At 39.5% G+C, this 18,062-nt stretch overlaps 1 protein-coding gene across 4 annotated transcripts in view; it reads left to right on the forward strand.

Annotated features, from left to right (window-relative positions):
- Positions 1-14,739, forward strand: part of PTPRU (protein tyrosine phosphatase receptor type U) — a 397,711-nt gene extending 382,972 nt beyond the window's left edge. For all 4 annotated transcript variants that reach the window (XM_087970795.1, XM_087970796.1, XM_026679426.2 and 1 more), the window contains 2 exons: positions 5,535-5,620; positions 5,826-14,739. In XM_087970795.1, coding sequence (XP_087826921.1) covers positions 5,535-5,597 — 63 coding nt within the window. In that variant the 3' untranslated portion in view covers positions 5,598-5,620; positions 5,826-14,739. The remainder of the gene's footprint in view (positions 1-5,534; positions 5,621-5,825) is intronic.
- The last annotated feature ends 3,323 nt before the right edge of the window (positions 14,740-18,062 follow it).

The raw sequence follows: 18,062 nt of genomic DNA on the forward strand, positions 1-18,062 counted from the left end.
GGTCCGCGGAACAACTCTTACCGGGCCGCTGGTTGCTGGCGCCGCCATCTTTTGGTAAAAAGTGCTTCCGGTGAGCTTTTCCAGGTAGAAAGCTCACCGGAAGCACTTTTTCATCAAAAAGATGGCGGCGCTAGCGCTTCGTGAGCTTTTCCGGTAGAAAGCCATTTCTACCCAAAAAGCTCACCGGAGCGTTGGCGCCGCCATCTTTTTGATGAAAAAGTGCTTCCGGTGAGGTCACCGAAGCACTTTTCGTCAAAAGATGGCGGCGCCCAGTTGATGCCGGTACCGGGGCGCGGCGCCCAGCTGATGCCGGTACCGGGCCGCGGCATCAAAAAGGTTGGGGATCCCTGCTTTAGAAAATAGCTTGGCTCCTTCATCTCTGTGGCAGCCCCTCAAATATTGGAAGATTGCTATCATGTCTCCCCTTGTCCTTCACTAGACTAGCCATGCCCAGTTCCTGTAACCGTTCTTCATATGTTTTTGTCTCCAGTCCCCTAATGATCCTGGTTTCTCTTTTCTGCACTTTTTCTGGAGTCTCAAAATCTTTTTTATAGTGTGGTGACCAAAACTGGATGCAATATTCTAGGTGTGGTCTTACTAAGGCTATATAGAGTGGTATTAGTACCTTGCTTGATCTTGATTTTGTTGTTTTTCAGTTGCTAAGTCATGTCCTACTCTCCACAACTCCATGGACTATAGCATGCCAGACACTCTGTCTTCCACTGTCTCTGGAGTTTGCCTAAATTCATGTTCTTTGCATTGGTGAATCTATATAGCTATCTCATCCTCTGCCATCCCCTTCTTTCATTTCTTGCCTTCCATCTTCCCCAACATCAAGGTCTTTTCCAAGGAGTCCTCTCTTCTCATTTGATAGCCAAAGTATTTGAGGTTCAGCTTCAGTATCAGTCCTTCAAAAAAAAAAAAACCCGGGTTGATTGGCTGGCCACATTGCAATATCATTAAAACCAAATCAGAACGAAAGAGGGAAGTGATACATACCTGTATAGTCAGATCAGGAAGCATAAATTGCATATGCAATAAATATCTCAGAGGAAATGTTTTCGCTGTGTACAGTACCCATCACTTCCCTCTCAAAGTGTCCCGTACAAACAAAATAGATCTTTTATATTGTTATGAACTATATCTCCCAGCAGCCTCAGCTAATGGGGGAAGATATTGGGCAGATTTTCTGTTCTGTAGAAGAAGAAAGAGGAGGGGTGCCTTAAACATTGCTTCAGAGGGGAAATACAAGATTTGGATTTTGAATTGTGGATTATGAAATTTCTCCCTTGCGAAATGAAATGCCTGTAGAGGTTGCTCTGATAGCATTAGAAAGAAAGAAAAATTCAATTGAGCAAGATAGAGGATGGAGGATGGAGCCAAGGCAATTTAAAAAAAAAGTAAACTGACATGGAGTTGGGTAACCTGTTGGGCTAAATTGCAAGGTATTAGGATATGCAAACTAGTGTTTTCAACCAGAACTCAATCTTCCCCTAACCTCTATTGAACCTGCAAAATCTGATTCCTGAGACTCAGCTTAATGCTCTCACCACAGGAGTAAATGAGAGTGTTGCTATTAGTAGAGCTTTACTGATTTGCACCTGTTAAAGGATCTGGCCCCCACATGCATCCTTCTCTGATGCTGGGATTTTATTTCTCTACATTACTATAAAGAATAGAATCTTTTTTTCTCCAATCCAAAAGTATTATGTCTTTGATCTCTTCCTTTCTGATGTCCACCCACAGATGAAGCTCTGGTGTTTTTGCTTCACAGGTTACCAACAAACTAATTGAATTTGCAAAAGTCTGCTGCTCCCGCCACATGTGTACGCATACATGGAGTGTCTGTATTTATTTTATTATACATATGATTTCTGTAGCCACCTACCTCATTCGATTGATTCTGGGTGGCTTGAAAGATTGAAACAGATGAAACAACCCAATAAAACTGCCCGACACCCAAGATTAAACTGTTGACCCCACTCACCATCAATAGTAGCAGAACTCTGACTTAAATGCCTAGAAAACAGCCAGATCCTCAGTGCCACCCAACTCTCTGTTCTATCTAAGTCAGGTGATACCCAACTCCAACATTGTTTAATAGAAGGGACCTTTGATGACCTAATGGTTATGACACTGGCTCACTAACCAGAAAAATTCAAGTATTACATGATGAGGTGATCTCCCGTTCTTGCCCCATCTTCTGCCAACCTAGCAGTTCAAAAAGTGCAAGTGCAAGTAGATAAATAGGTATCACTTTGGTGGGAAGATAACAGCATTCCATGTCCCTTGGTGTATAGTCATGCTGGCCACATGACCATGGGAGCAACTTCAGACAATGGTTACTTCCTTGGCTAGGAAACAGAGATGAGCCTGCCCCCTAGAATTGGACGTGATTGGACAGGGGAAACCTTTACTCTCCCCTCCCTCCAGCTTCTATATTAAACCTGGTGGAGTAGGCAGAAGCCATACAATAAATCTGTAGATCATTACTCAGTAAGCAATCACATCTGGGAATATTTTTTCAACCACTTGACATTAAAGGCATCAGATTACAAACTGGAAGACCAGGATTTTTAATCCTGCTTAGGCACAAAGCCAGTTGTGTGACTTTTGGCCAGTCACTCTCTCCATCCGAGGAAGCAGGCAATGGCAAACCATTTCCAGAGTCAAGATTCAAGAATCCGGATTACCTCAAAGGCATGTCTACACACACAACTTGGTAGGGTGTGTATAGAACTGTAGCTAATACTGTTATACTTTTCTAGCTTCTTTGAGTAGAAAGAATAATGGGAATTAGGTTATTATTTATGCCTACATTTATACTTTGTTGTTTTCTCCAAGTAGGTCAGAATAGCATAAGTATTTTCCTCCCCCCCCCCTCTGATTTCAACCTCACAACTATTCTGTTGAATAAAATAGGACATAAAAGGCCTGAGGTTAGATTAGAGGTAGAAGATCTGCCAACCTCAGTTTCTACAAGTTTCTAATTCTTTTTATTTTCATAAAGATAAACCTGCTACATTAAACTGGTTTCTACATCCGTTTGCATATATTAGTGTAGGCTTCCTACTATTACCCAGTTTTGAATATTGCCTTACCTAACATACTTTCTCTTGCTTGGTGTGAGAAATGAGTGCATTTTATAAGAGCTGTATTACAAAATTCAGAGAAGTGTGAAAATGAAAAGATAATTGTGTCCCGACCCATATAATAGTTTGTGAATTGTGAGTTATCTTGTAACATGTTATGGAACATTGAATGTCTTTCTTCCATACTTCTGGGTTAGAAGTATCTCAACACAACTATCCCCATGTTTATTCAATTCAATGATTACATCATTCTTGCTTTTAAATTCAGAGAGTTCAAGACCATGATTTTTTAAATATTTTCCTAACTGGAATAATGCAGTACTTCTTGAGCTATTTATTTTTCTTCCCCTACCACCCACTCTGAGATGTGATTAGATTTTGAATAAAAGGATTCATGGCATCTTTAGATCACTTTCTGCAATAGAACATTGTTTAGAATTTACAGGGAATAACTTAATCAGTTGTACTGTAGATCTTTGTCACAATTACCTTATCACTGGAACCTTTTTGCTATAACTTAATTCTTCCTAGACAGGGATTTACTATTTTCAGAACTTAGTTGCCATAGCTGAAAACAGCTGCCCTGTTGTTGTTGTTTTAAACTAAACATAAAAAGGATTTTCATGAAATGGTTGCTCCTATATAATTTAGGCTTTTTGACAAGTAGGTAGTAAGTCACCTCCCTTTCGGACTGCAAAAACCAAAAGCCACTTCCTGCATCAACCAAAGGCTTATCTTAGGGGTTGCCAATTTTTCAGATCTCTGGTGTCATTATGCAATCTTATTTTGTTAGGTTGTAGTTGTTGAAAAATATTGGCAAGCTCATCCTGAGATGACATGTAATAATGTTGAAATCTCACATGAATTTTCAGCACCCTCCCTTTTTAAAAAAATATATTTAATTTGAATTAAATTTTAATCAAGTGAGAGAAGGGAACCCTATCTGCAGGTACAATATTGAATTATTGTTTCCCTTAATGGTCAAGCAGGGTTTTCAAGTTAAGACCACAGCCAAGATTAAATAATCTTCTCCCAGGACCACTTTCTGGTAGCTCTTTTTATTTATTATGTTATTATCTTATTAAAAGAATTTATAAACAACTCATTACCTAAGAGAACTTGGGGTGGGTTGCAATCCACGCCACCAAATGTAGCAAGCAGTTAGCTAAAATATGAAATAGCAAACAATGCTAACCAAGAAGTAGAGAACAAAACATAATCAGATTACATAGATAGTCATTGATTTACAACCACAACAGGAACCCAAATTTCCATTGTTAAGCAAGCTGGTTGTTAATTGAGTCATTCCCAATTTTGCATCTTTTTTTTTGTTAATTGAATCACTGCAAGTAAGTCAATTATACTGTCGCTAAACGAATCCAAATTCCCCCGTTGTCTTTGCTTGCTGGAAGCCAGCTGGGAAGGTTGCAGATGGTGATCACATGACCTTGGGATGCTACAGTCATTGTAAATACATGCCAGTTGTCAAGTGCCCAAATGTTTATCACATGACCATGGAGATGCTGGGATGGTTCTACAGTATGTGCAAGAACCAGTTACAAGTCATTTTTTTCAGTGCCATTGTAACTTCAAAGGGTCACTAAACGAATGGTTGTAAATCAAGGACTACCTGTAGATAATATGCCAAGAGCAGGAGAGCAGAAATCAGGGGACCAAAGTCAAATAATGCCAGCTTGATCTGGCTTCCACCTGAAGGGTATTTGAAGCCCGTATGGCTTCCACTGGAAGGGTATTCCAAGCCCATGGCTTCCACTGGAAGGGTATTCCAAGCCCGTGGCTTCTACTGGAAGGGTATTCCAAGCCCATATGGCTTCCACTGGAAGGGTATTCCAAGCCCGTGGCTTCTACTGGAAGGGTATTCCAAGCGTGTGGCTTCCACCGGAAGGGTATTCCAAGCCCATATGGCTTCCACTGGAAGGGTATTCCAAGCCTGTGACTTCCACCGGAAGGGTATTCCAAGCCCATATGGCTTCCACTGGAAGGGTATTCCAAGCTTCCACTAGAAGGGCCAGAGTCCCACATCAAAGCCATTCCTCCCCCCATGATCCCAAATAACCTGGCTCTCCCCAATATTCTTAATGAGAAGAGTCCTCTGCACATGTTAATATTGTCCCATGACAAGACTAGAACTCCAACCGCCATTTCAGCAGTAGCACCAAAGCCAAAATTCTTCTGTTGGCCACAAGGATGAATATTAACTCTTATACCATAGAGAACTAAAGATAAGCCAGTTCAAGTTTCTTTTTTAATATTCCCTTCTTTTCCTGAGCTTAAATCATATTTGTGCTCCCCATTTCATTCAGTTTCCAAGGTCATCTCCCATTTTCTATCCCGGCAAATCTTTTCCACCTTTTTCTACAATAGCTTTAGCAGGATAAAGTTTGCATGTACTCACTCTCTTGTTTTCCCTTTCCTTTAAAGGAACAGTACCACTTCTGCTATGACATAGCGCTGGAATATCTGGATTCACTGGAGACCAGATAGCATCTTGTCCAAGCATCCCAAAGGCAAGTGTTTGTATTGGGTTTGGGCCAAACCTGCATTTTGCACCCAGACTTTTTTTTTTGAATTAGAGTGAGTGAGAGAGAAAGAAAACAAAGCAATGCAATGGAATAAAAATGAAAAAAAGGCAAGATACAAGGACTATGTTGTTCATTCTCTACCTTCATTTTTGTTCCTATCCTCCTCCTCCTCCTCCTCCTGCTTCTCTAGTTGCCAGCAGAGCAGAGCCTATACAAACTCAACCCATGTACACAGTGTTGTGCATATGCCAGCCATGAGTTTGATACCTGCGTCTCATTTCTATGTATATGGATACTGGTGTGCAGAATGGGCATCTCCGGTGGGTCTCCTTGTGACCCTAAGACTCATCGGCTGGAAAGAACCGAGCACTACAGGCAGCAGACCACAAGCAAAATCCAGCCCCTGTCAACACGGCCACAGGAGATTGGAGGAAGCAATGGAATTTTCTTCTGAAAGCTTAAGATGCTTTGTGGGCAAAAAAAAAAAAAAAAGGATCAGCCTGCAGTTGCAGTCTTTGGGAAAGCAACATGGGACTCAAATGCTCATTGGACTTGTACAGTTTTCATTCTGTCTTTATAGCCACCTCTTTCTTGTCTCCAAATGAGTGCCTGCCTCCAAAGAGTGTTTATAAATTGCTATGTGGCAGGAAAACTGCTGTAAAAACAGAACAAAACCCCAGTCATCTAAGAGGAAGAAAGCACATGTGTATCTTTCTTTCAAATGAAGGTGTTCAGATATTCTTCATAACCACCGTAACCATACACTGGAGTGTTTTGTTCCAAACAAGCTTTGGAAGAGCCTTACTTAGACCATAGAATCTAGTCCAACGCTGTGCTAAAGGCAGGAGATCTTATACCATCCCACTCAAACGGTTGTCCAGTCTATGTTTGAAAACCTCCAGTGATGCAGCACCCACAACTCCATTGATTAATTGTTCTCCCTGTCAGAAAATTTCCAGAATGATGGTGCCTGCAGACTGCAGCCCCTGTCAGGCATCTTTCCAAGTAGGGCTATCTAACCCATGAAACTCTCAGTAGTGCAACCCCTTCAACAAGTTTGCCACAATAACTCATGCACGGAAGCAGACTTCACAGATCACCAACAAGCATGTGAGCCAGAAGAGAATCAGTTCATAAGCATGTTTAAGCAAAGGGGCATGAGGGAGAAAGGAAAGGTCTTTATTAATCCAGATATTTCTGTTTCAGAGTCAAGTGTAGACTTTCCTGTGTGTGTTGGTGGCGGTTTTGGAATGAAAACGCAGTGACGGATAGCTGTTTTCGGCACTTATGACTAATGTGGTGGGAAGACGTTTATGCTTTGGAAAGGTGAGCTGGTTGGGTTTGGAATAGGTAGCTTTATTTGTGCAGTTTGGCTTGGAGTCAGAACTTACAGGAGTTAGTGTTGAAAGGTGCCAGCATAAGAATATGAAGGGTGCGCAGGTATGGTTTTATAAGAATCCAAGACCTTGGATCTCATTTCTTTCTTTTGCTCCATCAGCCAAGCTAAACAGATTATTTCTACATCTCCCACTCTTGGTGCAAGGTATCTGTTGAGATAATTACTAGAGGAGTTTTTAATGCAGAATAGCATTAGAGCAGGGGATGTGCTCTGCATGAAAATTGAGGTGCGCCATTCATTTGTTTAAAGAGCCGCAGACACTCCAGATAGGCTAAGCAAATTTTTACCAAATGTGGAGGACCTGCCTGTTCAGAACATTTGGCCATTCCACTTAAAAAGTCCAAAGCCTCCAGTTTTCAGGCAACAAGATGTAGACAAATCCATGTGCAAAAGTTTTTTTAAAAATGCAAAGTTGTTAATGTGCCTTTGTATCCTTTATGAAATGCATCATACTGATGTAAATGAATGGTTTTCATCTGGAGCCATAATAAGGGAGTAAACAGCATTGAAGTGGCAGTTGTCATTCAAGTGATTGAGACCCTGCTCCTTTTTGGTGCACGAGAGACATAAAACACACATTAAAAAAGAGGGGGGGGGCTTCAGGTGCCTGGTGGCACCCGTGATGTTGACCTCCTTCCTCTGAAATCTTTGGATTTCAGGCCATGAATCTGTTTGTTTGTTTTTTTCAAAATACTTTTAGTCTTGTCAACAAAGAGCATTAGTTACTGTGTTGATAAATGCAGTAAAGGAAGAAGATTTTTCTAGGTCAGGATATTGATTGACTTAGCCAAGGGAAAGAAGATCTGTTGGTTCACAGAACAGATATAAAGATGATGCATTCCTTCTGGGAAAAATGGGGAAAACGAAGCATAAATATGAATGGAAACCCAGGCCGATACTTTTAGGAATGACATGGCAGCTTACATTATTTCATGCATCTACCATTTTCTGGATTTTTTCCCCCCTCCAGAACGCCCAAATGTCACATCTCAGGACTTTTTGGGAAGGAGAGAATGGAAGGACCATGGCCATCAGTGGCACCTGCTATTTTGGAATCTCTTCCTTTTTTTGGAGGAGAAAGTGGAGTGGGGGGGATATAAAGCCATTTCTTCCACAGTGAATTCTGGGGAAAGTGAAACGATGCCTCTCTCCAGAAGGAGCAGCTAAATATAGTAGGGCAAAGAGATAAGAGGTACGGAAACATTCAGAAGGAAGATGGAATGTGTATAATAACATAAAGTGTTCATAAATGTAATCCCAAATGGGTGATGGGACAGAAAGTTCTTTTCAAGAGCTAAGTTGAGAAACATCTTAGGTGACGGAGCAAGAATTCATTAAAAAACTAAATTTTGCTTCTAACTGATATGATGCTTCTGAGGAGCCCTAGGACATCACTTTCCAAGTACTCCAAGTTTGAGAGGACAGTCCTAGATTTTTGTATCCGAGCACAATGATGATGATGATGTGTGTGATGTCTTTTGTTACTGCTCCCAAGGTCAGAGGCAAGTATGTAAATCATAGGTAAGTCAAGTATTATCAGATGCTATATGTTTCATCACCTGAAGCCAGTGTGGAAAAGTAAGAATGGAATTGGTTCAGTATAGTTAAGGGACAATCCTCAGAGGCCCAGGTGTAACATGTAGTTGTGCCAGATTTAAATAAGTGAGCAGAATGGAATTATCGAAAGATAGAACAGATGGGAACCTGAGGCTGAAACAGAAGGGCTGTTCTTTTTCTTTTCCTTCCTCCTGTGGATGTGAATGTGAAGATGAAGATTGATTAATGGGACTAGCAACATGTGGTGTCTGGAGTTTAAAGCAAAGACAGATGCCATGTGCGCTTTTGCAGAGTTTGTACAACTAGCACGTTAAAAAGGCTAAGCCTGGCATACAATTTTATATAAATACAGAATATGGGAGCTCAGAGAAATATTCTGCTTGTGGAAAGTCACTTCTTTCATTGCGAAAATAAGAGAAGAAAAGAAGTTCTAGCTTTAATGATTGGTGAACTTTAAATGATATACTTGGAAATACCTTTGAAGTTGAAGACCTTAAAGTTGCCAAGGTTGAGAAACATTGGCTTAGAAGTTTCCCCTCTAAGTGAACCCTTGGGAATTTCTCAATATAGTGATACCTCGGTATTCAACTACTTCAAAACTCATCAAGGTTGGTACTGAGAACCAAACAGAACAGAATAACAGAGATGGAAGGGACCTTGGAGGTCTTCTAGTCCAACCCCCCTCCTCAGGCAGGAAACCCTATACTATTTCAGACAACTGGTTGTTCAATCTCTTCTTAAAAACCTCCAGTGTTGGAGCATCCACAACTTCTGGAGGCAAGTTGTTCAACTGATTAATTGTTCTCACCGTCAGGAAATTTCTCCTAAGTTCTAGGTTGCTTCTCTCCTTCATTAACTCGATGCATTTTGGTGCAAAAATGGCACTAGCACTTAGACTTATATACCGCTTCACTGTGCTTTACAGCCCTCTCTAAGCGGTTTACAGAGTCAGAATATTGCCCCCAACAATCTGGCTCCTCATTTTACTCACCTTGGAAGGATGGAAGGCTGAGTCAACCTTGAGCCTGGTGAGATTCAATTTGCCAAATTACTGGCAGCCGGTGATCGGCAGAAGTAGCCTGCAGGACTGCACTATAACCACTGTGCCACAAATGTTGTCCCGGTACTTGTAGTTTCTTTGGTATTCAGCACACTGCAAAAGAAAAAGGAGGATGGCTACAGAGACTGGGCAGGAAGTCAGCCATGCTGGGAAGGTCACTGACATAGGAAAAAGGATAGGCAGAAAGTTTTTCCCAACCAAAACAAAGCTCATGTGGTAAGTCACCTGACTTGTTTGGCACTTGTACTTTTTAGTACCTGTCCCACCTCGCAGAACCAATTAACACTGAATACCATGGAACCGCTGTAATGGGATGTACTTCTAATTGGAGAAACCCTCTTTTTGGTGGGGTTGATGCTAATACCTTTAAAAGGTTTGAAGAGGCAGGTTCTGATGCAATTCTCGTGTATCATATTCTGTCAAGGAAAACAAGGTGAGGAGTTTTTATATGTATATAAATTTTATTAGAAAGCAAGGTGTTGTTTTCAGGTTGATTGAAGCTGAATAACCTGTGTGGTGCTTATTTTCAAGATATGTATCTATTTGTAGACGATAGAGCAAGGGAGACCACTTGAAGAAGGGTTATATTTGGAAAGTCTATTTCACATCTTCTTTTACAATTTTGCTACAGCCGGACAGTTTTGAGCAAAAGATTCCCCAGTTTTGCAGCCTTCAGATATGTTGGCATTTACAGCGCCTAGAATTCTGATTGCTGGTTGTCCTGGGAGCTGTAGTTTCAATGCCTCTGGAAATTGTCAGTTGGAAATGGCTATTTCTCTGATTCCATGAGATATTTTTTAAGTTCAAATCTTTAATACAATCTTTGACCATCTTTTACAATAACATAATATAGTTTGACATAACAATTCATTATTAGGAAAGGGGAAGAAACAACAGGACTACAAAACAACATATCTAACTGAAAGTTTTGCACAGTTTTGCACCTTGGTGAAGGTATTTGGCCATCTGAAATGCAAGTATGTGGTTAGCATCACTTAAAAAATAATAAGCATAAAATTTATCAGTGTGGGTCTTATATTTGGAAGAGATTGGGGCGATCAGAGAACGTCATTAAAAAGCATCCTGAATGAGGTCATGGGTGAGAGTTCTTCCTTCTTGAATCCACAAGGGCAAAGTCTCTTCAAATAAGGACCCATGAAATCTTCCAATCAGTAGAGCTGATGGGAGGGCATCAAAGCCGGCTCTGGAAAAGGCCCATATATATTTGTTTTAGGCTAGATTATATAGAGGGGTGTGCTGGCTCAGCAGTTAAAGACACTGAATTTGTCAGCTGGAAAGCTGACAGCTTGGGTTCAACACAAGAGTGCCACACAACAGGGTGAGCTCTTGTTACTTGCCCCAGCTCCTACCTACCTAGCAGTTCAAAAGAATGCAAATGTTGAAGTCCATAAGTCTTAAAAAGTACCAAGCTTGGAGACCCTGAACTAAATAGTCTAACAATCAACTTCTCTGTTGTGCAAGAACTGACCTACACTATAGAAGTACTTAACTTTACAAACGGGGTATGGTCCAACACAGAAACGGAGGCGCTCATTTCACTTGTGAGAATATTTTAAAAGCTCCTTTTTATGTTACTGCTCATATTCAGAAAACCGACATTATTCTATGGGTAAGATATCGGTTTTTGAGCATAGAATCTGTTGCTTTCATTATCGCATCACCTGAGCTGCTATTTTGAGAGGTGTTACCAGAGCTTACATTTCCTGACTCAAAAGTACAGACCGTTAAGAGCTTCTAAATGAGTCATTTCTTCCCCTGTGGCTTAACTTAAAATCTCGGGGAGAATATTCCAGTCCTCAAATTCATCTTTTCTACACACCCCTCTTTTACCTTGGAGAGGCTGATGGGATGAAGACAGGAAAAGTCTTTAGCTATTCAAATCAAAACTCTTCTATAGGTTCCGGTATAAAAGATTGAGGAACTTGTGGTTCTCTCTTTTATACATTATTGGACACCATTCCCCATTATCCCCAGCCCATGATGGCAAGATATGTTCCCACATCCTCTGCTGTATTTTCCTAAATGGCAAAGCGACACATCCACAAAGGAATTACTTAGGGTCCAGTTGCTAATTCCATTAGAAAGTTTTCCTGATGGATGTCACCAAATTTAGTCAAGTAAGATTGACTGGGAATGAGATGGGTCTATGGATATATTTGTTTGACCTATTGCCTTGAAACAAAACAATTCTGCATAGAGGAGGAAATAGTTCTAAAAGGGAAACACACGCTTTGTTTTAAAGAATAAGGGTGATACCACTTTGTAAGAACCATTCTTGTTCCTTCAGCTATTATCAGGAAAATACCTCTTTTAAGAAAGCAGCTGCCACCTGCATGCATGTATGCATTCTGTATGGATCATCCATTCTGCTCAAGTTTTCTTGCACTTTAGGGGGAAAATATATATTTCAAAGATTTAAGTGTTCCTATTAGAATGCCAGTCCCTTAGCTGAAAATGATAGGTGTGTATAAGAAGATAGAGTGAAATCTTCGATGAATGTAGTCACAAAGCAGAAGAAATAAGAGTTTTCCTCTTTGGAAACTGTCCAGAGTACAAGAGATGAGAGAGTTTGGGATTTGGAAATAACCAGATAAATAATGCAGACCCTGGCCAACAGTTTTTTAGATAAGCATTGACCAAATGGAGATGATGTTCACCAGAATGAAGGCGTGTTTTGAAAAGTCCTGTGAAGAATGCTTGAAAGAATTGCCTTCATTTAGCCTGAAGGGGGAAAAAACAAAACAAGATGAGAGATCAAGAGGGAAAAAAAGGGACTTATGCTGTAATATAAACATTAAACGGTAGACTATAAAAGATATGACAATTCTATGAATGGTTACCTTACAAAACACAGATCAGCATTACTGCCAGTGAGACTGAATGACAAGGAAGCAGATTTGGGAAGAAATGTCCTGGGAGATATAGCAATAACAGTAACACTTAGACTTACATACCATTCCTTAGTGTTTTACAGCACTCCCTGTGCAGTTTACAATGTCAGCACATTGCCCCCAAGCAATCTGGGTCCTCATTTTATCAACCTCGGAAGCATGGAAGGCTGGATCAACCTTGACCCCATTGGGATCGAATTCTATACTGTGGGCAGTTTGAAGGCAAATATTTGCCTGCACTACTGCATTCTAACCACTGCGCTACCAGGGCTCCTATGAGATTTCTCAAGAATGTATGGTTTCAAAGACCATTAAAGGATTGAAGGAAGGATTGTACAGGCAGTTGTCAAAAATGTTGTTGTACATGCACAGGAAAAGGGACTGCTAGGTGATGATCTTTGACTAAAATGATTTGAAGATCCACTGTGATCCAGATGTTATAATATCAAATGGGGAAAACTCCCATTTGTTTGCAAATTTGCAAATTCCACCTTAACACACCTGCCCTAGAGAATAACACAGGGGTCTCCAATCTTGCAATTTTAAAACCTGTGGCCTTCCTGGGGAATTCTGGGAATTGAAGTCCACAAGTCTTATGGAGACCCCTGGAATAATGGGTGCACATAGGAATGGTGCTCCCCCATTTATGTTACGTGGATGAATAAGTAAAAGCAGCGTTATCGAGTAGATTTATTTCCTGAGGAAGGAACAACATGGCAACAGATATACAGCTAAAGAATCCAGTTGTGTTTCCATCTTAAGAGAACAACTAATCATGGCCACAATGTTTTAAGATTTTCTGACCTCTTCTTCCATCTTAATGGAATTGATATTTCCAAATTCCTGTATGGAATGACTTGATCTGTCCTTCAAATATTGTATAAAGAGTACAGCTTTGCTTTCTATTAGTTATCACACTTCACCAAATGTTGCAACACTGTTTATGAAATTTAAATGTGTATTTTGAAGGAAAATGTACATTTTAAATCTATTTTGAAAAGAAACATGTATTTAAGTACATATTTTGAGAAGATTTTTTTTTACAAAAAGCCCTGCAAATCAGTGCATACGTGGAATAGGATCCTAAATAAAAAAAAATATGTGTGAAATTGGCATGTAACGGAAATAAAAGATTGTCCATTTGTATTGACTATGCACTAATAATGGGATAGAGTCTTTGTTTAAGTAACTTGTTGATTTGCTTCATTCATAAATGATCACTGATGAAAGAAATCAATTTAATGGGAGCTGGGACCAGCTCATCCATCAGGTGATTCTGTTAGGCTGATGTAACCTGTGAAAATGCAGGGAAAAAAGAATTTCCAGGGATGAGTAAAACACGGAACTGAGTTTGTCTGAATATAAATGTCAAATGCCTTCATTTTTGATGGATCGGTTGCTGTATCATCGTTCAGATGCCTTGTATTTCCTAAGTGGTATCCTTTCATCCATTGCAGTGTGAAAACTCAATGTTTTTTTCATTCTTAAGGAAAAAGTCAAAAGTCAAAAATATTTACATTCCAGGACTGGTTCATTTTGCAGGACATTTAATTTTTCAAAAAGTGTTTTCCCCCCTCCCTCAACAAGGGCAAGCATTTAAAAAAAATAAATCCAAAGTGCTCTCAAAAGCATCAACTCTTCACCTTCCTCCAAAATGCTCATCCTGTCTATAAATGTGTACAGAAATTTTTGTATATAGAGATAAACATTATCCATATTAATAACTATATATTTATCAGTATTACAAATTCCATGGTGCTCCCCCTTCCTTTTTATTAAGAAGTCGGTGAAATAAAGCATTTTCAACTGAAGACAAGTGCCACCAAAAATGTTATCCTTCGGGGTCTGTTGTCGGTTCACTGTGGTTTTCATGAACACTTGCAAGGAGGTCCATGCAGCAGATGGGTTTAACATTGACTTGTGTGTTTTGGTCCTACTTTGGGCCAAGCTCTGCATCAGCCACTAGAAATGCCTTATAAGCAAAGTTGCTTGTTCCATCAACTTTGAGAGGTGAAGAAAAGAGAGAAGTCCATAATAGGAAACAGGGTTCCACAGGAGATGCCAATCTTCCCTTCCCATCATCTCTGGGGCAGTATGTTGTTTTTCTTTCTTTTTCTTTTATTGATCTTTAAAGGCAATGTTTGAAAAATAAAATAAAATACATGTTTGGAAACGACCATGACTTTTGAATGTCTTCCACTATATCAGAGGTCTCCAACCTTGGCAACTTTAAGACTTGTGGACTTCAATTCCCAGAATTCTCCAGCCAGCATGGCTGGAGAATTCTGGGAGTTGAAGTCCATTAGTCTTAAAGTTGCCAAGGTTGGAGACCTCTGCACTATATGATACATATCTAGTACTATCTGCACTATATGATACATATCTGCACTATATGATACATATCTACACTATATGATACATATCTTTGTCTGTGGAGATTCTCAGCCATCCAAGTCATGGTTGTCCCAAAGGTGCTCTTTTTTTTTCCTTCAAAAGGCAACTGGACTTTGTTTTTCCTTGAAGACGTTTCACTTTTCATCCAAGAAGCTTCTTCAGTTCAGTTCATGAACTGAAGAAGCTTCTTGGATGAGAAGTGAAACATCTTCAAGGAAAATCAGAGTCCAATTAACTTTTGAAAAAGCATCTTTGGGATTGCCAAATCCTTTGCTGTTACAATGAAACTCCATGGAAATAGTTATGGATTAAATATGTTATATGGAGGACTATGTATCAAATTCACACAGATGGGGAATAAGCCGTGGAAACTCCCACACGTTTACCTGAATTTTGAATAATTGAAAATACCGAGCTGATATTTTATCATCCTCTAGCTTTTATCGTTTATATTGGTGCATCAAAATAATCCCTTGGTTACATTCTTAGTATTTTCACTCCACAAAGGCTATTATTATTATAGTTGCTTTCCACTGCTATTTTATTATTATTGGTATTATTTTAAGGGTGTATTTTATATTGCATCCTGTAATAACCAATATCGTGTACTTTTAGAGATTTACACTGTGCCTTTTCAAACAAAGCTTAAGGTGAAGTTACTTAACAAAAAAAAATGGGAAAGCTTGTTACAAAAATTCAAATACAGGTAGTCCTTGAGTTACAATAGTTCATTTAGTGACTGTCTGAAGTTACAATCATACAGAAAAAAATGTGATTTAGAACCATTTTTGACAACTTTTGCAGCATCCCACAGGCATGTGATCAAAATTCAGACGCTTTACAGCTGACTCATATTTATGACGGTTGCAGTCCCCTGGTGTCATGTGATCATCTCTTGCAACCTCACAAGCAAAGTCAATGAGTAAGCCAGGTTCACTTAACAACTGAGGAACTAACCAACTGCAGTGATTCACTCAACAACTGGGGCAAAAACGGTCGTAAAATGGGGCAAAATTCACTTAATTAACTAAGCAGCATAAATTTTGGGCTCAATTGTGGTTGTTAGTCAAGGACTACCTGTAATAGGCCAACTGTGGGAGACCAAAAAAAACCCAAAATAACACTAAGAGTACACTAACTATAAAACTCACTATGTAGTTGTGAGAATCTAATGATCTTTGTCAGATACAAGATGAACTTTGCGAGATACCTGAATTTTGTTCATGTTCAACATAGATACAGTTAACTAGGTGATCTCAGATGGTGAGACAAATATTTAGGTAGTTCACAAAGAATGGGTTTATGCTAAGCCACAGTTAAGATGAAAATCACCCTTAGATGACATCTAGTCACAACCATCACTGCCACCAGCATCAGTCAATCCTGTGCTATTTAATCTTAGAACACCAAGATTTTAACTTAAGTTGCCTAATAACTAGGATTTTGTTTGATGCAAGAGACTGTGGGGGTTGCAAAAATCAGTAGACATAAACAACTAAGGAAGGGACAGCAGCTCAATTTGGAGCTTCCCTCTTAAAGGGAAGGCTCAGTCAGTTTGTAAAAAATCAAGGAAGAAGAGATTTAAAGTTTCATTCATTCATTCATTCATTCATTCATTCAATCAATCAATCAATCAATTTGCATAGCTGTCCATCTCAATCAGTCATTCTGGGCAGCTTACAATTCAAAAAATACAATTAAAAATACACACTACAATTAAATGTTCAAAGATACTAGATAATTACCCTGGCAGTAAAATGGCTGTAATTTCCTAATTCTTTCTTGATTCTGTCCCTTATTTAATTCTTGCATTAAAACTCCTCACTGAAATGGTTATTATTCTTGCTTCCTTGATCATGCAGAGAGCTTGGCACTAAGTAAAACTACATTAAAAATTCAGGATGGAGTAATACATTTCAACAAAATGTATATGAAAAAAGCATACATTGTGCAAAGTCATCCTGAAAGTTATTGATTGTAATTCATTCCATTAAAATGTCATAATAGGAGATTTAATTCATTATCCTGCTCTTCTTCCCACAGGATTCAAAAGCATAAAAGAAGTAAAATATATTTTTCATTATTTTTTATTTATGAAGACCTATAGAACCAGCAACCGAAAAACTACATTGCCGCATTCTTGCTCTAGAAATGGTCTCGAGGCAATACAACACTATTTCCTTATTCTGCAAAGGAAGTGTTAGCACAGGGTCCAAGTTGCTCTCTGAGTTGGTGGTTTTCTTACCAGTGCACTGATGATGTTACCTAGTTTGGTAATGAAACATCTAAAAAATCCACTAAGCTTAGAGTGCACCAAGGACCCCACAGTTTTGTAACCCTGAGCTACAAATACTCTCTTCTGTCGAAGTCTTGGGATGTTTGCATCTGCACATTCATCTATGCTGGTTAAAATAAATAAATTAGTCCTATAAAGTTTTATCTTCAGTTGGAAGCAATTTCTCAGATTGCCTGCAACCATACTGGTTTTCTAAGAAATTGGATAGTTCAAAATAGTTTGCAAGTCCATGCCATGGATTTTGAATGATTCAAAGATCTTGTCTTGAAGCTGATATGATGGTGTTTGACAAATGCAAGGAAAATCAGAAGATTCAGGCAGTTCAAATGGGTATGAAGGTTTATTGCAAGCTTAAGCTCTCTACAAGAATCTGAACTACTAATAGGCAAGGGACATTAGCGGGAGATAAGAGTAGAAGGAATTAAAGGTGGACTGGACTTAGATTCCTTGTGGGCACAAAGGGACTCATGACTGATTACTTACTTGACCCCTCCCTCAGGCTCAATTGGGTCATCTCCTACAGTGCTCTTCTGATACAGTCTTGAGTTGTTATGCATCCTTTCAAAGCCAAGACTTACGCAATCAAGCGAAGAGCCTCAGGTTGTGCCTCTGGGCCTACTGAAAGACCACGACAGAGACAGAGATAGAGACATAAGGACAGATTTAAAACCTCACTTAAAAAACAAGCCATTCTTAACAGGTTATGAGAGTGCTTGAGTGGGAGAGCTTGCCAACGTTTGCCTGAGGTGATTCATTCATCACAGAGTAAGCCTTCTGCTTAATGTGTTGCAATATTAAAGACTTCCTCT

This window comes from Notechis scutatus, chromosome 8 (genome assembly GCF_049901735.1).
Source record: "Notechis scutatus isolate UNSWTSFEM ecotype Mainland chromosome 8, rNotScu1.2, whole genome shotgun sequence".
NCBI classification, from domain to species: Eukaryota; Metazoa; Chordata; class Lepidosauria; order Squamata; family Elapidae; genus Notechis; species Notechis scutatus.